The following is a 22,540-nucleotide window of genomic DNA, read 5'->3' as shown; positions in this document are numbered from 1 at the left end:
CCTAGTCGCCACATTCCGGCGCCTGTTCGGGAAGGCTGGTACAGGAATTGAACCGTGCTGCTGGCCTGCCTTAAAAGCCAGCGATTTAGCCCAGTGTGCTAAACCAGTCATGGTTTATAGAATATACAGTGCAGAAGGAGGCCATTCGGCCCATCGAGTCTGCACCGACCCACATTAGGCCCTCACTTCCACCCTATCCCTGTAACCCTATAACCCCTCCTAACCTTTTTGGACACTAAGGGCAATTTAGCATGGCCAATCCACCTAACCTGCACGTCTTTGGACTGTGGGAGGAAACCGGAGCACCCGGAGGAAACCCACGCAGACATGGGGAGGACGTGCAGACTCCGCACAGACAGTGACCCAGCGGGGAATCGAGCCTGGGACCCTGGCGCTGTGAAGCCACAGTGCTATCCACTTGTGCTACCGCGCTGCCCCATTAGTGGGTAGATGTGTCACGGTAACAGGGATTTTGATCAGTTATATAATTAAATCAGGACATTGGCATTCCTTCAGTATGAATAGAATTGTTATTAGATTGAAGTTAACTTCGCACGATATCATGCACACTCTAACATGGAACAGAATGTAATACTTTGGTCAGTTGATGATCGGGAAGAACTTACCTCAAATATAATAAGTGCATAGACTCCAGCCAAAATGACGGATGCAATCGCAACTTGAGTCTCAACATTTGCATAGAGATACTGGTGACGAATAGAGAGCGGAACCATTTCATTGTTCTTGAGGAAGGCCTGTATACTTATGCCAATTTCATTGCTGGAAAAGAAGTGCAATATTCTGGTCAACGATATTTGTGGTACTTCGTGTAACAAGCCCCGATGCAGTCACCAATGGTTAATAACAACAATATAGCACTTGAAACTTAACAAATGGACCCAAAGCCCTTTTCTCTTCCAGGAGCCATGCCCCAAGAAGGCATTGGCGACGGTGCATTTCCATTGGATTGGCCCATGGTTATGCTTGGAAAATTACAGCAGCGGCTTGCCATTGCCTTCTGCAGGATGGTTGACCAGGAAACTCTCCCGTATTTACCACTTGTCATTAGCATTTACAGGCTAACAATCCAGCTGTTCGGCCATGTTATGAACGCTCCTTCCATGGCATATCAGGTCATGAAGGGGGACTTCAACCCGGAGCTTCTGGCCCACAGGTAGAGACGCTACCCGCTGTGTCACAAGACCACCCAAAGCCCCTTCACAGAAACACAATTTGACTCCAAGCCAAGAAAGGTGAAATTGGATATACAGTCATAAAATGCTGAAAATTGACAGCAAGTCTAGCAGCATCTGTGGAGAGAGAAATAGAGTTAACATTTCAGGTCATGATCAGAACTGAGGTGATATTAGGACAGGTGACTAAAAGTTGCACCAGAGTACACAAGGTCATAGAATCAGAATCCGTACAGCCATTCAGCCCATCAAGTCTGTACCAGCCCTTTGAAAGAGCACCCTACCTAGGGTCAGGCCCCCATCCTATCCCTGTAACCCAGGAACCCCACCTAACCTTTTGGACATTAAGGGGCAATTTAAGCATGGCCAATCCACCTAACTTGCACATCTTTGGACTGTGGAGGAAACCGGAGAACCCGGAGGAAACCCACGCAAACAAGGGGAGAACGTGCAAACTCCACACTGACACACAAGGCCGGAATTGAACCCGCGTCCCTGGTACTGTGCGTCAGCAGTGCTAACCACTGTGCCACCATGCTGCCCAGCCAGGTCCAGGTAGTTGAAGGTATGGTCACCAATGCTGGTGGGTTGATTAAAATCAGAGATGTGCATGATGCCAGAATTGGAGGAACACCTATATCTTGGAAGTTTCAGATTTGGTAAAGTTTATGTGGGACTGAGGATGGGAGGCCAGCTAGGAATAGCCAAGTCTAGAGATAACAAGACATGGATGAGTTGATTAAGGAATTTAGCCCCAATTCCCCACTCCTGGTGCTGTCTGGGCTTAGCTTGGGTGCAGCAGAGCAGAAGATATCCTCAGCACCAGAAACTGCCCATCAGACCTAATTTGGTGCACATTTTGGCACACCTGCGCAGGGGTCAAGGGAAAGAAGAATTACTGCTGATAGTCGGGGATCTTAGAAGCAATATAATGACCTAGATTTTGCAATGATAATGAGCGTGAAACTGTCAGCCGTCACCATCATTACTGCGACAGACAACAACTTGGGTCTACACACAAGCAAAATAATGAGAAAATCCAACGTTGCTGTCAGTGATTCTGCACATCCCTGCCATAAAATCCCTAAGCAATCAGTGAACTGACGAAAACGTCCTCTTCTGCACTGCTGGTCGAGCTGCAAAAAGCTTCGAAAATGTTACATTTTGTTAAATGGGCCGTAACTGGATTTTCAATGTTGTATCAACCTCACAATCACAGCTAAACACATCATTGGCCCAGAAAAGGTCATTTTACCTTTGTGTAATGTCAAAATTCTCTGCTGCAGTAAAAAAAAAGTCTATTTGAAATTTCTTTTTAAAGTTTGTTTATAATATTTTAGCTTCTATCTTAATCTAATCATAACCATTCATTTCGCTATTTGAAAATGCAAATTAAAAGTGATGGGATTCAGTGCTTTTAACCTCCTGGTTTGCTGTCAGTGTGCATACGTCTAAGTGATTGGCTGTGTACTGACCCCATTGCTGCTCGAAGCTTCGCCGCTTGATCCTTTGACTTGGCACCTGATTGAATTGCCGTCGGGAAAGGGGAAATCCATGCTACTAACATTGCTATGTCTTTGTGGACAACTGTTTTTAATGTCAGCAGTGATCACATCACTGATGCTGATCACAAAATCTAGCCCTATCGGCGTTGCAGTTAGACTTTTAGCAACCTTCCCTTTTAACTTTGAAGAGAATCCAATGAGAAAATGGTGGCAGGGAATTTAGCATTTGGTACTTGTATAAAGGCACTCTACTTTTGTAGATGTTGGTTAGATTAATAATATAATGCTCCTATTAATGTCTTGAGTTCCTCTGTCCAGCATCTTTATTTCCTTCTTATATTTAAAATACTGCGGATCTTATTTTGTCTTTTAGTTATGGAAGTTAAGCAGTTAAATTAAGTTCAAGTTTATCAATGCGGGTGTAAGTAAATTTTTAACAGTTGGCTAATTCTCAATCACTGCTAAGCAATGGCCGGGATTCTACCCTACCCGGCGGGGCGGGGGGTCCCAGCGTAATGGAGTGGTGTGAACCACTCCGGCGTCGGGCCGCCCCAAAGGTGCGGAGGTCTCCGCACCTTTAGGGGCCAAGCCCTAACATTGAGGGGCTAGGACCGCGCCGGGGCGGTTGGCGCTCCGCCGGCTGGCGTGGAAGGCCTTTGGCACCACGGCAGCCGGGGCCGAAGGGACTTCGCCGGCCGGCGGAAGTCCGCGCATGCGTCGGAGCGTCAGCGGCTGCTGCCTTTATCCCCGCGCATGCGCTGGGGAGGGGGTCACTTCCGCCTCCGCCATGGTGAAGTCTATGGTGAAGGCGGAAGGAAAAGAGTGTCCCCAGGGCACAGGCCCGCCCACCAATCAGTGGGCCCTGATCGCGGGCCAGGCCACCGTGGGGGAACCCCCCGGGGCCAGATCGCCCCGCGCCCCCCCCAGGACCCCGGGGCCCGCCTGCGCCGCCTGGTCCCACCGGTAAGGTAGGTGGATTGATCCATGCCGGCGGGAGAAGCATGACAGCGGCGGGACTTCGGCCCATTGCGGGCCGGAGAATCGCCGGGGGGGGGCACGCCGACCGGCGCGGAGCGATTCCCGCCCCCGCCGAATCTCCGGTGCCAGAGAATTCGGACACGGAGGGGGCGGGATTGACGCCGGCCCCCGGCGATTCTCCGACCCAGCGGGGGGTCGGAGAATCCCGCCCAATCTCTTTGCTGCTGAAAATTGAATTTCACAAATGTGTTGCCTCATTCCTTCAAAGCTCAATTGCTGGATATTTTTAAAAAACTTTTCCTGTCCCTTTCATCTCTCTCCCTTATTTCATTCCCTCTCTTTATTTTGCCATCTGTAGATAGTTCATTATTATATATTCCAACAGGTATTTCCTGGTATAGACTCTGCATGCCTCAGTAAGGATTCTTCAATCTGATTTCTTGCCCTACTCACATACACCATAGATGGCCTATAGACTGAAAAGGCTTTCGAAATATTGTGGGCTGGAAATTTGGTCACCTCGACTGTTGAGCACGGGGACTGGCTTTTGCAAGCTGCTGTCAAGTGGCTTTGGGATATCCTGAGGTTACGAAAGGCACAACATAAATGCAAGTATTTCCTCTCTGTAACAGCACCCTCCATCACACTGCTCAGTCAGGTCTTTATCCTGGAGTATATTTTTAAAACATACTATCAGTGGCATGCAACCAGTGCAGTGAATCCTCTACTATCAACATCCTGGGGGTTGCAATTGACCAGAACCTGAACTGGACTAGCCATATGAATACTGTGGCTGCAAAAGTAAATCAAAGGCTTGGAATTCCACAGAGAGTAACTCACCTCCCCAAAGCTTTTCCACCATCTACAAAGGACAAGTCAGGAGTGTGATGGTAGCATTGGGGATAGCACAATCGCTTCACAGCTCCAGGGTCCCAGGTTCGATTCCGGCTTGGGTCACTGTCTGTGCGGAGTCTGCACATCCTCCCCGTGTGTGCGTGGGTTTCCTCCGGGTGCTCCGGTTTCCTCCCACAGTCCAAAAGATGTGCAGGTTAGGTGGATTGGCCATGCTAAATTGCCCTTAGTGTCCAAAATTGCCCTTAGTGTTGGGTGGGGTTACTGGGTTATAGGGATAGGGTGGAGGTGTTGACCTTGGGTAGGATGCTCTTTCCAAGAGCCGGTGCAGACTCGATAGGCCGAATGGCCTCCTTCTGCACTGTAAATTCTATGTAAATGTAAAAGTCTCCACTTGTCTGGACGAGTGCAGTTCCAACAACACTAAAGAAGCGCAGCGCCATTCAGGAAAAAGCAGCCTGCTTGATTGGCACCCCATCCACCACTTTAAGCATTCTCTCCCTCCATCACCGGCACACAGTGGCAGAGGTGTGTACCGTCTCCAAAATGTACTGCAGCAATACACCAAGGCTCCTTTGGAAGCATCTTCCAAACCCGCAGCCTCTACCAGCTCGAAGGACAAGGACAGCAGATGCATGGGAACACACCCACTTGCAAGTTCTCCTCCATGTTACAAACCACCCTGATGAGCACTTGGCGCATCACAACATTCAAAGCTGTGGACCAAGTGCTGGTGAATGGGATTAGGTAGATAGGGCAGCACGGTAGCATAGTGGTTAGCACAATTGCTTCACAGCTCCAGGGTCCCAGGTTCGATTCCCGGTTTGGGTCACTGTCTGTGCGGAGTCTGCACATCCTCCCCTGTGTGTGCTCCGGTTTCCTCCCACAGTCCAAAGATGTGCAGGTTAGGTGGATTGGCCATGCTAAATTGCCCTTAGTGTCCAAAATTGCTCATAGTGTTGGGTGGGGTTACTGGGTTATGGGGATAGGGTGGGGGTGTGGGCTTTGGTAGGGTGCTCTTTCCAAGAGCCGGTGCAGACTTGATGGGCCGAATGGCCTCCTTCTGCACTGTAACTTCTATGTGCAGGTCTGGTGTTTTTCACATGTCGCTGCAGACTCAATGGGCCAAAGGGCCTCTTCTGCGCCATGCGATTCTGTGATTTGGAAATATACTGCCATCCCTTACTGTCGCTGAGTCAAAATCCAATACTCCTTTCCAAATAACACTGTGGATGTATCCATGGACCACACGGATTGCAGTGTAATGAGAGTGAGATGCGGCACCCACATCGCATGAAACAATTTTTTAACACATTTCCTTTCAAGTTTGGCTCTATTAATGTTGTACAAATTAACCGTCCAGATTGCCATGTGTGATTGAGCCAAAACACTTTGAAAACATCAACTGAAACTCTTAGACTTCATAAAACAATTGATGATCTACAAACAGCACAGCTGCAAATTCAATCCATCACTAAACTCCTGTCAGTAATTAATTAAATCAGGAGAATGGCACAGGAGGAAAATCAGAAGGGTATTCAGGACAGAATTTTTTAACATATATATTACTCTCGATCTCCATGGCATTGCAAATGGACAGGCAGGTACAGGTTTTGTCATTAGCTTAACTGGGGTGGGGAGGGGCAATTGAATCAAGGTGCAGAGGCAGAATTAAAATCACAGAAATGTTGCATCCCCTTGTGTCCGTGTCAGTTCTCAGCAGGAACAACTCAGATGGTCCCATTCTCCCGTCCTTTCCCAGTAGCCCTGCAATATTTCTCTCTCTTCAGCTGCTTATCCAATTCCCTTTTGAATGCCACTATTGAATCTGTCTCAACCACACTCTCAGGCAGCACATTCCAGACCCTAGCAACACACTGCGTAGAAATCCTGGGCGGGATTCTCTGATCCTGAGGCTAAGTGTTGACGACGTCGTAAACGGCGTCGCGTTTCACGATGGTGTCAACATGCCCCCAGGAGCAGCGATTCTGACCCCTACAGGTGGCCAGCACAGCACTGGAGCGACCCATGCCGCTCCATCTACCGATACAGATGGGCGCCGCGGGTCTGCGCATGCGCAGTACAACCGGCGGCAATGCGCGCATGCGCAGTACGACTGGCGCGATTGCGCATATGCGCAGTGGCTCCCTTCTCCGCGCCAGTCCCAATACAACATGGCGTAGGGCTACAGGGGCCGGCACGGAGCAAAAGAGACACCCAGCCCGAAAAGCCGGCCCGCCGATCGGTAGGCCCTGATCGCGGGCCAGGCCACAGCGGAGGCCGCCCCGGGATCGAACCCCCCCTCCGCTCCTCACCAGGCCTCCCCGGATGGATGCACGCCGAGAACCCGCCGGGTAAGACCATACATGGATGATGCAGGCGGGACTCGGATTTTTTTTTACGGCCGCTCAGCCCATCCCGGACAGAGAATCGCCCCTGACTGGTGCCGCGCCAACCGTGCCGGCGCCAATGGCACTGATTCTCCGCTCTCTGGAGAATCGGAGGACCGGCGTTTGGGTGGCATCGCACACTTCGCGCCCAGCCCGGCGATTTCCGGTCCGGCCTGGGCTGAGAGAATCCCGCCCCGTATTTTCCCTCATGTCACCCCTGGGCTCTTTTGGCATTCAGCTGAAATCAGTGCCCACTGGTTGTTGCCCCTTTAGTCCTGGTGTCTAAAGTCATACAATAGCTCCTCATATATCACTACAAATTCCAATGTCCCATTCAGGGCTGGATTGGGCTCTTCCAGAGTTCAAATGTCCTGCTGACAGGGAGAACCCGTCCATTGTGAGAGAAGGTCTCAGTACCATCATGCACATCCCATTTTTAGATCATAAAGTAGCGCTTCCCAAACTATTTTCCAACGTGACACCAGACTAACAGTTGAAAATTGACCCCAACAAAAACAAAACAGTAGCCAAGCAGGATAGTGATCTTCAGTATAGATCGACATACACATCACATAAATATGAAAATCTTTGGTTTTAAAGTACTTTGTAAAAACATTATATGTACTCATGTAGGTTTCAACCAGTCTCTCTAAGTTCCCGTGATAGAAGACTCAGTGAAGATTTTCCCTGTTCCCCCATCCTTCTCCCCGCTGCACACAGAAGTCAGCCAGCCCCTCCCCTCCCACCACAAACATACAGTAATTGGCTCAACCCCTCTCCCCCCCCCCCCCCCCCCCCCCTCCCACACACACAAAGACTAATCGCCCCTCCCCCCACACAGTAATTAGCCTCTTTCCTCTTCTACACTTCAAATATCCTTCACTTTGAGAAGTCTGGGAGTCAGGAAAAGTGCAACATAAAGACAAGTCTTCACTGCTATTCACCCAGGGGGTCATGGGTAGAAGATCGGCACCCACATTAGCCGCAGTCCAGAGGCCGACCTCACCCGGAGAAAGGGTAAGTTGAAGAAGGGAAGGTGTCCGTTGATCATGGTGGAGAAAGGAACGTAATGCGGCAGCTAACAGTCTGGGGTATTTTTTGGGAAGCCCAGACAAACACTCTACACTTACTCTTACTTACTCTTGGGCTCACTTTTGACTGGACCCCCAGCTAAAAAAGACAACTAAAGTCATGACAAGCTCAGTGAAATAGTTACCTGCTGGTCATCTCAAAGATCTTCGTCTTGAGGAGTTGATTCCTTTGTGGGTTTAAAGGAATGGTCCAATTGTGCACGAACTGTGAAAAGCATAAAATAGAGAATCAACATGATTTAAATCTGAATTTCTGACCATGCAAATGTTCTACCAACATGAACCAATGTCGGGAATTGTTTGCACTTACCCCTCCCAAATATTAGGCTGGATTCTCCGTTGTCCCAGCAGTGCACCCATGCCCGCGGGTTTCCCGGTGGCGTGGGGTGGCCACAATAGGAAATTCCTTTGGCAGGTGGCTGGAATGGAGAATCCCACTGCTGGCGGGAGCGCGCCACCCAGGAAAACACAGCTGGTGGACCGGAGAAACACGCCCATTATTTGGCAGGACCAAATGGAAACTCAATGGAAAATGTCAGGGCATGAGGTGCATTGAATAGTTTTAAAGCAATGGGAAAAAACATGTGATGATAATTACATTGTCCCACAGAATGAAACGGCATAGGTTTTGATATGTGTCACACACTCCTTCCTTGCTCCTTCTCCCCCATTGCCAACAACCCCACTTGGCTGGCCACCAATCTTGCCCTGGATATCCCAGGGTAGCTACTGAGTACACCCTCATGGACTTCCTCAGGCCCAAATCAATAACTGCATCACCAGAGGCTGAGGGATAGGGTTTCTGACACCTTTTCAAAGCACAGTAAATTTTCAGTAAATTGCAGTGGGATGAGAGGGGAAGCCACAAAGGTGATCTGCTGATGAAAGATTGCTGTTATTGTTATTCTATCATCTGCAATTTCTTTTGACTTGAATTGTACTTCAGTTACCCTGGGAGGGCTGGAACCTCATTGCACAGTGACGAATGCAATCTTGTTGGTCAGTGTTTGCAATCCAATGCATTGTCGGAACTGTTAAGTGTCCAACAAACCAGTGAATAACAGGGCCAGCTGGGAATACAGGCACCCCAGTGCCCAGAGGGAAATGCAATTCATTTTTCAACGTACTGGTAGCTGTTGACGACGCCTCCTCCTCTCACCACCGCCCCCAACCTGTTCAACTTGAATGTTGATGTACTCCTCGGTATTCCGGTGAATTTGATCTTCCGCAAAAGGCCCAGCGATTTCTAGCTTGAGAAGAACATTATCTCCAAAGTTGGTGAGGTTTAAAACTGGAAAGGGTTCTGATCAAGGACCGTAACAGGCATTGTTGGAAAATAAGAGGAGAACAGCAACAAAAATATAACCTTAATAACCGCCGGTTTAATTCAAAATGGGGTGAGGATTGTTCAGGACACCAAGTCTAGCGACATCATGGCGCATCCACCAAGATTTTGGCTACACAGCATTTCTAGCCAAGAATCCAAGCTTTGTCCATGGAAATTAAGCTGCTAAATAATTTTCTTTTGGATGCATTCAACCAGCAAGTACTGTTTTTTTGTTTTGTATTATATCTAACTTTTTTTCCCACACAAAACAAAAGATATCAGGGTGAGTAGGCTGTAGAGGTAAATAGGAATATAGGAACAGGAGTAGGCCTTTTAGTTCCCCAGGATAGTTCCACCATTCAGTGAGATCGTTATTGATCTGCGATCCATGTACCCGCCTTTGCTCCATATCCATTAAGAGCTTTGGCTCGCAAAAATATGACGGTCCTCGCCCGTGGGATTTCCGGGGCGGCTTCAATGGGAAATCCCATTGACAAGGGGCGGAAAAAGAGAATCCCGCCACTAGCGTGCCACCAAGAAACACTAGGCGGGTGATCAGAGAACCCCTCCCATTATTTGGAATTAAATTCTACCATCTGCCCTGGGGGGGTGGGGAGGGTGGGGGGGGTGTTGAACACATGTCTCCAGAAAGACATCCTAGGCTTCTGGATTGCTCACCCAGTGACATTACCATTGTGCCATCATCTCTCCAAGTCATCTATAACATGGAAACGTCCCATCTGAATGGTTCTCTATTAGATTCGACACATTTTGAATGTGTCCACCGCTACCTGAAACATTTGTATGTAATCCATTTCCTGTGATTTTTGGTTACATTTATAATTAGATTTGCCAATTGCACAATCTGCCCACTGATATGGCGCTTACCCAACAACCGCCCCCAACTGTTCGACCCCGCCCTGCCATCCCAAAGATTATTGAAAATACAAACCTGAAAACTTCTCAACCAAACGTTTTTGATCCATTATTTCCGCTAAGTTCAAACGGAGAGCCAAACCAAAATCAAACGGCTCCACAGAAACAACATTTCAAGCCGTATTTCACAATTAGAAACAATTACATCTCTCCACTAACTGACCTATTGCAGCACTTAATATCTTGAGTGAAGTTTGACTTGAATGTATCATCCTCTCCTAAAAAATGGGTATGTGCTTCATATTGATGTCCAGGCCCTCTGAGCTTAATTTGTATTGTGCAGTCCATGCTTACATAATGTATGTACAATTTCCAGCATAGAACACTAATAATCTTTTTTGTCACAAGTAGGCTTATATTAACACTGCAGTGAAGTTACTGTGCAAAGCCCCTAATCTCCACATTCCAGCACCTGTTCAGGTATACGTAGGGAGAATTCAGAATGTCCAAATTACCTAACAGCACGTCTTTCGGGACTCGTGGGCAGAAACCGGTGAACCTGGAGGAAACCCACACAGACACAGGGAGAACATGTAGACCCTGCAGACAGTGACCCAAGCCGGGGATCGAACCTAAGGCCCTGGTGCTATGAAGCAACAGTTCTAACCACTGTGCTACCGTGCTGCCCACTGCTGTTCCATCATCTACGCTGAACGAAATGGGTCTTTTATCTTGCAGACGCTGCGCTGAAACTTTAAAAAATAATTTCAATGTAAGTAATAGGAGCATGGAGAAGATCATATAACCTCATTGTACTTGATCCATAATTCAATAAGATTATGGCTTAACTTCGAGTTCAAATCCACCCAATCACCCTATCTACATTTCCGGTGGGGGGGGGGGCGGAATTATGTCCGTTACATTCTCCTAATTTCCATGGGAGCTCAAGCCAGCTGGGAGCTAGAATGTTGCAGACCTCCTGAAAGACCCCAAACCTGAAGAATAAAAGTAATTCAACTGCTCTGTAATTGATTACCTTTCTTTAAAAAAATGGGTAGTTGGTTTATGCGAATGGCTGTAAAAGCGGATTATTTTGTTTACAACCCTTCCTGGTCCTCAGGATTCCTGACCTGAATGGCTGGGATTTCTTAATGGTTAACGGGGTGGCATATCTGATTCACCCATGCAGTCGCATGATCACATCTTTACAATATAGGACATAGTCTGCCAATGTATCAACAAGTCAATGCTTTGAAAATTACATTGTGAAACTAATTGCCTTATGGAAGACAGGTGGCGATTATTGGCTCAAGCTGCAAAAGAGTATAAATGAACACCGCTGGAACATTTGGTGTAGGGGAACCATAAGGAGTTTGTATCTCTGCTGAGCGGTATACAGAATATACTTGCTGAAGGTAAAAGACAAGCTGCTGGATTTCCCCATCATTTATTAACATTTGATATTAACAGGATCTACATTGTAGGCTGCAGGTCGGCCATCCCACTCCACTGCACTTCCATTGGTTGGGGCAGGGACCCCAGAATCTCAGGACTACAGATTCTTTGGGCGTCCAAAACACAGCAACTGTTATAGTGGAGCCAAATATATTTTACTCATCCTTGATTCTTATCATATTCTCATACCAGATAATTACTGGTGGTAGAGTCCAACAGGCATCTTCCACTAATAGTGAAACATCACAATCTGAATCGTCCCGGAGAATTACTCTCCAGAGCTCCAATACCAATTGAACTGGAAGAATACATGGAGACTAGAACCAGTTTTATGCCGATGTTGTGACATCGAACCCCAATAACACTTCTTATTAACTGATATAGCGAAAATAGTGATCACATTGCTTTTCAAGTCAGCAGCGATAAAGCAGGAATGGTTTCAGGACACGGACCACAATCGATTGGAAAAGTTCAGCTCTTAAAGGATAAAAATGTATTTGTGCATACTGGTGCGTTCAGTTGAAATTCCTCTGCTAACTATTTTAATGAAGTCATTAACCTACTTATATTAAAACTGCAAGCAGTAAAGGTTCATCTGAATGTATTAACCAACCGGTTAAAAATAGCACACAGATAAATGGCTATCCCTAATGATGTGAAGTCTCCCCCATTACTTTATTACTGGCTAACACCCTTTAAACTGTCGACCATTCAGTGAGTAAAGCATGATGATTTGTAACTGTGAAGAAAGGAGAGGTTTTTATAATACAGTTAATGATATGTGTATAGTGCAACCAGTTACATATTTTTGTTAAAAACATAACGGGTTCCACAGCATTCACTGTAATTGTCCTCAATCGCTGCTATTTTCCAGAGGTATTGTGTAAGCATTTTGCAAAGCAGTCAAATTGCTTCATTCCCAAGTTGTATTTTTAAACAGGAAAAAGTCCGAACAGTCAGAGGCACGATAACCCTGCTATGCCACTCAGCAATTACTGGGATTGTGAATCTTAAGACAAGACAGTCGTGATACAGCCGGTAGATCCCACAGGAGGCCTCTACCAGGTTTCCCCGACGTCGTTACACCTCGCGAGATGTCACGATCTGGATCCTGCCCACAATGGGCGGGACCCAGACTTGCCGAGGTCTGCCAACGCCAGATCTAACCAGCTCCCAGGATCTACTGAGGAGACCCCAGCCGGGTGCCATTTAACACTGGTGCCCACAAACAGGGGATCTCCCAGTTGGTCAATGGCCCCTGGGTGGTTGGCCTCTGGGCAGGTTCGCACCTGGCACTGCCAGGGCATCCAGGTGGCAGTGCCAAGGTGCCCAGGTGGCATTTTCCCCATGCCAGGGATCGAGTCCAGGTGTTCCCTGCCATATCAGGTGGGGTGTGGGGGGAAGGAGGGGCTCTTGGACTCCCAGAACAGATGAGCTGGGCATTGGGAGGGCAAGAAATCGGGGAGCCGTTCCGAACATTCCCTGCACTGACAAGCGGAGCTCCTCAGTGCAGGAAATGTGACTGAGATCGCCCTCGGCGGGGCATTCCCCACTCAGGCCCCCCAAAAACGAATGCCGATAAATAGCAGGGTCATTCCCACCACGACAAGCGCCAGGAATAACCCTCTGATCCCACACAGAACAGACTCTGTTTTGTTTATCATTTGATCGCTCCCAAGGCTTTATTTCAAAGTAATTCACACTGAAGAAGAACATAAAGCCTGGTGCTTGAGGATAAAGTCATGGCCAGATGATAGACTTCACCAGGGCAAGGTGAAAACTGTTGAGAAATTCAGCAGCAACAAGGCAAATTGGGCTTTGAAAAATATAATTTGTCATTTTGTTTCAGGAAGTTTGAAAACCATCTTTAGCGATGGGTTATCATCTTTAGCGATGGGTTATCATCTTTAGCGATGGGTTAACCTCTTTAGCGTTGGGTTAACCTCTTTAGCGATGGGTTAACCTCTTTAGCGATGGGTTAACATCTTTAGCAATGGGTTAACCTCTTTAGCGATGGGTTAACCTCTTTAGCGATGGGTTAACCTCTTTAGCGATGGGTTAACCTCTTTAGCAATGGGTTAACCTCTTTAGCAATGGGTTATCATCTTTAGCGATGGGTTAACTTCTTTAGCGATAGGTTAACTTCTTTAGCGATGGGTTAACCTCTTTAGCGATGGGTTAACATCTTTAGCGATGGGTTATCATCTTTAGCGATGGGTTATCATCTTTAGCAATGGGTTATCATCTTTAGCGATGGGTTAACCTCTTTAGCGATGGGTTAGCCTCTTTAGCGATGGGTTAACCTCTTTAGCGATGGGTTAACATCTTTAGCGATAGGTTAACCTCTTTAGCGATGGGTTAACCTCTTTAGCGATGGGTTAACCTCTTTAGCGATGGGTTAACATCTTTAGCAATGGGTTATCATCTTTAGCGATGGGTTAACATCTTTAGCAATGGGTTATCATCTTTAGCGATGGGTTGACATCTTTAATGAAGAGTTATCTTTAGCGATGAGTTATCATCTTTAGCGATGGGTTATCATCTTTAGCGATGGGTTATCATCTTTAGCGATGGGTTGACATCTTTAATGAAGAGTTATCTTTAGCGATGGGTTATCATCTTTAGCGATGGGTTATCATCTTTAGCGATGGGTTATCATCTTTAGCGATAAGTTATCATTTTTAGCGATGGGTTATCATCTTTAGCGATGAGTTATCATCTTTAGCGATAAGTTATCATTTTTAGCGATGGGTTGACATCTTTAGCAATGGGTCATCATCTTTAGTGAGGAGTTATCATCTTTAGCGATGGTCTCTGGCCAGCAGTGAGAGAAACCTTCAAATAATAAATGGTGTGCAAGTAACAAATACGGGTGAGCCACTGGGTCTTTGAAATCTCACTTGTTGAACTACGGAAGCTTTCGAAGCCTAAAGATGTCACAATAAATTTACGCATTCCTTCAGGTCACTATGATACAATCCAGTTTTAAAACAGCTCCCAAAGATTAAGGCCATTTTACAAATGTGCAAAAACCCCGACAAATTTCTAACTTAGGAAACAAAAGACCGCCTTTTGTCAAGGGTGTTATTTCATCAAGACAAATGGATACCTGCCCCTACCCCCCCCCCCCCCCCCCCATCATTAGCCCGACAAACCTTCATCCATTTTTACTGCTTTTATGCAAACATATCCTTTCAGCGCTGATTTAGATCAATGGGCAAAAATGCAGGTACATATTATTTTCACCTGATATCTTTCTAATGCAGTCTTTCGGGAATGAACTCACAATTGCTTCAAATGTAGCACACACCATTCCGTCTGGCTGGTTATCTAATTTATTGGAATAACAGGCACAGTGCATAATCAGAAACGTCAATAGTAACTTCAACTCACCAAATTTACAGCAATCAGGAGGCTATTTCGGTCCGTCAGATTGGAAGATGTCCCAGACTCATATAAATTTATAGCAAAATAAATGGAGCCAGAAAAGCATCTGTGGGCCATAAAATAATTTGGCAACAGTTTGGAGTGAAGTACACTTTATTAATGGGTGCCCTTGGACAAATGCATGAAGAGCTCACATCCTTCATATAATGGCTACTTGGCAATTTTGCTTTCATTTCTGTAATTCAAATGAATGGCACATTATCTGATGCATGCACAACACCAAGCCCCCAACGAGCGTGTGGAAGAAAACCAGCTGTTCGAGGTGCCATCTCACAATGGGAGCAAAGATAAATTTAGAAGATAGTAGCACAAATGAAAGTGGGAAGTTGTGTTCTTTATCACCAGATTTTTTTTCATCCATCATAAACAGCTTGCTTATGTGTCACAAGCCTGTTCGTAAATATATCAATGAAGGTTCAGTCAATAGTAATAATGATGTGCAGATGCCGGGCGTTGGACTGGGGTGAGCACAGTAAGAAGTCTTACAACACCAGGTTAAAGTCCAACAGGTTTGTAATAAGCGAATGATATCTCCTCACATTCTAATCATTCACAGCACCCTTGAGTCCTAATATAAACAGCTGTGAGCACCAACGACCATGCCCAAATAGAAAGCACAGCCCCATTTTCTTTTATACGCCTATGAAATCCATGTGCTTGCATTCTCTCTCTCGCTCTCTCAATATTTGCGCTAAGGAAACAGTGCAGAGGTTCAATCCTAATGTAGTGAGAAATCAGGGAAGCTAACTGATGCTCCAAGGTCCTTTTCCATCATTGGTCGGATCAGCACCTTGACCACTATACTTGATTTTTATTTGTTCATGGGATGTGGACATCGCTGGCTGGGCCATCATTTATTACCCATCCCGAGTGCATTTAACAATATCAACCACATTGCTTTGGGTGTGGAGTCACATATAGGCCAGACCAGGTAAAGGTGGCAGATTTCCTTCCCTAAACAAAATGGATATTAGTGATCCTGAAGGGTTTTTAACAACAATCCACAACGGTTCCATGGTTCATTATTAAACTTTCAATTCCTGATTTTTATTGAAATCAATAAAAATTTCATTGAATTCAAATTTCACCATCTACCATGGTGGGATTCGAACCCATCTCCCCAGAACATGACCTTGAGCCTCTGGATTACTAATCCAGTGACAATACCACTACGTCACTGCCTCCCCTGCTACATGCTCTATTGAAAATAGTCAAGAGCCACAGGTACCTACGGGCAAGTCTGGTCAAGAGATGCAGTGAAGGCCCCAACCTCTTTATCATCTCTGCCTGGCTGGCTCCCGCCAGTTCCTGCTCATGCCCACCAGCAGAGGCCAGCCGGGAGCAGTTGGGACACATCTCTTTCCAGTCCCAGACAAAAGGATCCTCAGCTGCCATCATGTAGGGCTTGATGAAGCTGTCGGAGACATGATTCCGGCCAGGCTTGGTATGACGACAACAGCACCCCCTTTGTCGGCAGGTTTGCTGACAAAGTCGGGGTTAGATCTGACGGAGTGAAGAGCAGAGAGGAGAGAGGTTGGAATGGGTGAGGGGGGCAGAAAAATTAAGACGGCCAATGTCCCGTCAACAGTTCTCAATGAAAAGATCAAGGGACGGTCATTGTCCCGGCGGGGGGTCCATTTGGAGGCAGAATGTTGGAGGCACATGAAAGGATCAGTGGAACGGGGGGTTGGGATTCTTGCCCAAAGAAGTGGGCACGGAGATGAAGGCAACGAAAGAAGAGCTCAACATCATGTCGAGCCCGGAATTCATTGAGATGGGGACGTAAGGGTACAAAGCTGAGTCCTTTGCGTTGACGACAACAGCACCCCCTTTGTCGGCAGGTTTGATGACAAAAAGTAATCGCTTATTGTCACAAATAGGCTTCAATGAAGTTCAATGATTCCGGAGGTTGCTTCAGGGCATTTTCATGCGATTGCATCTAAAATGTCATCCCAGTCGCTGGAGAGTTTATTCGAAAGAGGATCCCTGATTTAGCCAGGCTCGCAGCATTTACCGGAGGAAATCTAGCAGAATGAATGAAGGACTTCAGTGTGCGGACAGGCTAGAGAAGTTCGGATATCAACTCACCGCAGCAGTTTCACGCTGGAGACTCCACTCTGAAATGAAATCAATTCCTAGGTGTCAGAAATACTCAGGTTGATTTTCAAACTGTTGACAACATGTGATACTGCCATTATGGATGGATCAGTCACCCATTATAGAAACTGCTCGAGTTCCAAGCTGTAAGGAAAATGGAGCAATTTCTTTAATGCCAAGTTTGCATCTGGGAGGTAAGTAGAAATTCTCTACTCTGTTGCTCAGATGTTATTCACAGCGCCAAGGTCCCAGGTTCGATTCCCCGCTGGGTCACAGTCTGTGCGGGTCTGCATGTTCTCCCCGTGTCTGAGTGGGTTTCCTCTGGGTGCTCCAGTTTCCTCCCACAGTCCAAAGACGTGCAGGTTAGGTGAATTGGCCATGATGAATTGCCCTTCGTGACCAAAATGGTTAGGTGGGGTTATTGGGTTTGGGGGATAGGGTGGAAGTGAGGGCTTAAGTGGGTCAGTGCGGACTCAATGGGCCGAATGACCTTCTTCTGCACTGTATGTTCTATGTTCTATTCTGAAGTCTTGTCCGCCTACTGAAATCCTATTTGAAGAAGGGCAGGAAGATTTGGACTACTGGGAAAGAGTCATCACCGAAAGCAGTGCATCACCTTTGCTATCTGTGGGATACTGACTACCCTGTTCAACTGCTTAACAACGGCGACAACATGTAAAAGGCAAATTTATTTTATTTGAATGTGGCAAGTCCAGAAATTTGTTACCCAGCCCTAATTTCCCTTGAGCAGGTGGCGTTGAGCTGCCTACATGAACCCCTGCAGTCGGAGTGGCTGGGTGACTCCCACAGTGCGTTCAGGATTGTGACCTAGTGACGATAACGGAACACTGTTATATTTCCAAATATGGACAGTGTGAGACTTGGTGGGGAACTTGGAGGTGGAGATATTCCAATGCATCTGGTCTTCTGGGCCAATAGAGGTTGTGGATTTGGAAGATGTCACTGAAGCCTTGGAGAGTTGCTGCAGTGCATCTTGCTGAAGGGGGTGAATGTTCAAACCGGTGGATGGGGTGCCAGTCAAGGACATTGCTTTGTCGTGGACTGTGCTGAGCTTGTCGAGTGCTCTTGGAGCTGCACACATCCGGACAAGCGGAAAATATTCCATCACCCCCCCGACTTATGCCTTGTAGATAAGAAATATTTTGGGGAGACAGGAGGTGGGTCACCCATGACAGAATTGCCAGTCTCTGAACGTTAAGCACTTTGGAGAATGCGGACAGCAGAAAAAGGCGCTATCTAAATGCAGGTTCTTTCTTTCCCAGGCTACATATAGGTCTGGATGGCACCAGTCACAGAATGTTGGCATCCACTTTGAATAGCATTGAAAAATAACCACCTCCTGTTGCTGCCAGGTTTCACTGACTTTCAGCTGGTTTGGTACATACAACATATTCACAGTAGCAGGTTTCACAGGCACGGGGGAGAGGAATAAACAGGCAGATTATGGAGATCTTTACTTCATTAAAAACGCGGATAAATCTCCTGCCAGCCAGTGGGTGATAGACATGACCAGCCTTGTAGAAATATTCATGTTGGATTCACTGAGGGATAAATATCGGTCAGCGCACCGGGGCACTTCTGTTCATTCGTGTAGTGTCATGGGGTCCTCTACATTCACGTGTGAGGGTCGACACTCAGAGGATCAGGCAGCAAATTTAGAAAGACAAAGAGAACCAGCCTTACAGGTTGATAATCCTTTCATGACCTCCTTTCCAGTGACAATTGCAGAAGCAACTGAGTCAGCTCTCTAAATGTTATTGTGTTGAATTTATGTTCTGTGGGGCAAACCCAAATATAACAGCTGAACTGGCAGGGTCCAGGAATCCAAAATAAATGAAGATCAATACGGGAGCAGCTTGAACTCCTAACATTAATTAATATGGGATATCGCGTCTCCTGTGCCAGGCCAACAAAAATTATGAACCAATTTTAATACATTAGGCAGTCAGCATTTTTATTGGACTCATTATTGGGCAGTGCAATTGCCAAACAATAATAGAGTTGGCTGTTGCAGTACGTACTGGCTGACAGGAAGCCTCCTTGTTGATATCTTACAACAACTTTCACAGTGCCTATAATGTAATAAAACATCCCGAGGCACTTCACTGAAACCTCGTCAAATAAATATTGACACTGAGCCACTTAACCAGATATTAAATGAGGTGATCAAAAGCTTGGTCATAAAGGTAGATGTGCCTTAAAGGAGGAGGAGAGAGTGCGAGAGAGAGGGCGAGTACAATTCCAGAGTTTAGGACCTTGGCACTGTAGACGTGGCCATCAGTAGTGGAGCGATTAAAATCAAAAATGTGTAAGGTGCCAGAAATGCACAAAATACAGTTGTTATGTTCTCAGCGAATATGGATCTTTTGTTGGGATGTGGGCATTACTGGCATTTGTTAACCATCCTTAATTGCCCTTGAACTGTGTGATTTGCAAGGCTATTTCAGAGGATAGTTCAGACTCAACACATTTCTGTGTCTGGAGTCACATACAGGCCACACAGGGTACAGATGACAGATTTCCTCCACAAAAGGGCATTAGTGAACCAGATAAGTTTTTTCAACAATCGGCAACGGTTTGGTCACTATTACTGACTAGCTTTTAATTCCAGATTATTAATTTAATTTAAATTGCACTAGCTTCCATGGTGGGATTGGAACCCACATGTCTGTAGAGCAGTAGCCTTGACCTCCCTATTACAAGCCATCCTGCCAGTATTTTGTTATCTGGAGATATTAGTCAATGTGCTGCTGTGCTTGTGTTATCTTCTGCTTCTTCTTTGCTGTGCTTGTTTTCCCACCTGCAGCTTCCTCAGTAGCCAGTGGGTGTTGAGTAGTGACCGATGTATAGGGAGGTGGTGGTGTCGTGGCATTGTCCCTGGACCGGTGACCCAGGCGCAAAGCCCCTCGTTCCTCCCAGCCCAGGGGGAAATCTCTGACTTGGAACAGGGGCTTTTCACAGTAACTTCATTGAAGCCTACTCGTGACAATAAGCGATTTTCATTTCATTTCATTTCACCCGACCAAAGCTGACCCTCTGATCCCTCCCTTTGGGCACTGGGACAGACACTCCGGTGCCCTTGAGCTGCATGCCGGAAGGTGGCTACTCACTTCCTCAATTCCTCTCCGTTGCCATTGAGTCAGCTTCACCTTTTTAAAAAGAAGTAATAAACAACTCTCGCAGGAATCATTAACTCCAGAGAGGCTGCTGCATTTGACTTCAATTCCACTAATGAGATTGAAATTAATGCAAATTAGGGTTAATGATGTGCTCGCCGATTTTGACCGTGATTCAGAACTCGCCATCGGTAGCAGGCCGAATGAATTGCAAACCCGGATGGGCCGAGCGGCCATCTCAAAAAGTCCCACCAGCGCCATTCAAACATCCCCTGAGCCAGCGGGACCTCGGCATTGAAGGGTCCGGGGGCGGCCTGTGGGGGGGGGGGGGGGAGGTGGGGTCCGACCCCGGGGGGGGGGGACCTCCGTAGTGGCCTGGCCCGCGATCGGGGCCCACCAATCGGCGGGCCGGCCTCTCTGCGCCCTGGCCTCTTTTCCTCCGCGCCAGCTCCTGTAGCCCTGCACCATTTGGCATCGGGGCCGGCGCGGGGAAGAAGGCCACTGCGCATGCACGGACCCCGCAGTGCCGGGTTCATGCCGTGATCGACAGCTGGAGCACCGTGGGCTGCTCCAACGCCGTGCTAGCCCCCTGTGGGCCGGAGAATGGCGTCCCGGAACGGGCGCTGAGGCCAGAGTAAAACATTCCCGTTTTTACACCGGCGTCGACACTTAGCCGCCCGATGGGAGAATCCCACCCAGGATTTCTTGGATCTGCGGAGAATTGCGTCCTGGCTTCGGGGCGGAGTGGCGTGAGATGCGCGGCACCGCGCTGATTCTCCAACGCGGTGCTGGGTCAGAGAATTCCGCTCATCGTCTTTCCGGGTCTGTAGCTATTTCTTGGAATTTTTTTCTACTCGTTGTGTGCTATTACCCTATTTTGCCTTGTTATCGGGATCTAGATGGGGTTCTTCAGGTCTTGTCTATTTTCCCAATGTAATCTGCTCAATGCTATAGTTAGTTGAAGCCATCATTATACTTACAGTTACTATATACATATTCGGATGTCTGCACAAGATTGGAACTTTTCCTTCCTCCAGATCTCCGTTACTCACTCAGGTGGTGTTACATCCTCCTTACATTAACATCATGTATTTCTGGTGCTAACACTTTAATGTACAGTCTCAGCTCTGAAGATCAGTCCAACAATGATGAACCTTCATTGTCAAGCATTAGGGTCTCAGGTTACCATTGATTCGTTCAATTAACAGACAGGATAGGTGAAGCTGGTGTGCTCAATGTTGTGGAAATAGATTTTTAAAAGGTGTTGATAAAATACGACTTGCTTGAACGGTCAGCAAAAAAACTACAAGGGCGGGATTTTCCACCCCTCTCCCCTCACCACACCCCAACGGGACCTTCTGACCCCAAAGAAGGTGACTCTTCCATGGCGAGTTCCCCAGCGGCACGGCAGGGAGCAACGCAAATGCCCATTGATTCCAGCAGGACCGGAAGATTCCGCCAGCGGCCAATGGCAAGCTGCCTCTGCCGCTGGACAACCGCAACGGGTGGGGGGTGTTGCTGGAAATCCCAGCCCAAAACTTTGTCCTTTATCTGAAATCAGCGGTCAGCAGAATTAATGCCCATTGGACTAAAGGGACAGTGACAGCATGGATACAAGATTGGCTAAGAGACAGAAAGGTGAGAGGTCAGATGTATATAGTGGCGTTTGCAGATAACGCTAAATTCAGAAATGTAGTAAGCAATGAGGGTGAGAGTAACAGACCTCAGAAGGACACTGACAGTCTGATAAAATGGACAGATATTTGGCAGATTAAATCTAATGCAGAAAAGTGTGCAGTGATCAAAAAGGCAGAGTGATGTAAAGGAAGAATGTGGAACGGCAATGAAATGGTACCATTTTAAAATGGGTGCACACAAATCTCTGAAAGCAGCTGATAGGTCTGTTAATAAAAGCCGTGGTTTACTTGGATAAATGTGAGGTTATTCATTTTGGAAGCAAAAACAGGAAGGCAGATTACTACCTGAATGGCTGTAAATTGGGAGAGGGGGGTGTGCAGCGGGACCTGGGTGTCCTTGTGCACCAGTCGCTGAAGGTAAGCATGCAGGCGGTAAAGAAGGCTAATAGCATGTTGGCTTTCATTGCCAGAGGTTCCGAGTACAGGAACAGGGATGTGTTGCTTTAATTATACAGGGCCATGGTGAGGCCACACTAGAATATTGTGTGCAGTTTT

At 47.0% G+C, this 22,540-nt stretch overlaps 1 protein-coding gene across 1 annotated transcript in view; it reads right to left on the bottom strand.

Annotated features, from left to right (window-relative positions):
• The window catches only part of oca2 (oculocutaneous albinism II), a 559,961-nt gene that overhangs the window by 363,159 nt on the left and 174,262 nt on the right, over window positions 1-22,540 (bottom strand). Inside the window, exons 7-9 of the mRNA XM_038818856.1 lie at window positions 9,137-9,300; window positions 8,135-8,214; window positions 627-780 (exon numbers count right to left, since the gene is read on the bottom strand). Coding sequence (XP_038674784.1) covers window positions 627-780; window positions 8,135-8,214; window positions 9,137-9,300 — 398 coding nt within the window. The remainder of the gene's footprint in view (window positions 1-626; window positions 781-8,134; window positions 8,215-9,136; window positions 9,301-22,540) is intronic.

Source organism: Scyliorhinus canicula, chromosome 14, assembly GCF_902713615.1.
Source record: "Scyliorhinus canicula chromosome 14, sScyCan1.1, whole genome shotgun sequence".
Classification (NCBI taxonomy): Eukaryota; Metazoa; Chordata; class Chondrichthyes; order Carcharhiniformes; family Scyliorhinidae; genus Scyliorhinus; species Scyliorhinus canicula.
The sequence above is the reverse complement of the archived record's forward strand: the minus strand, read 5'-3'. Positions and strand labels throughout refer to the sequence as shown.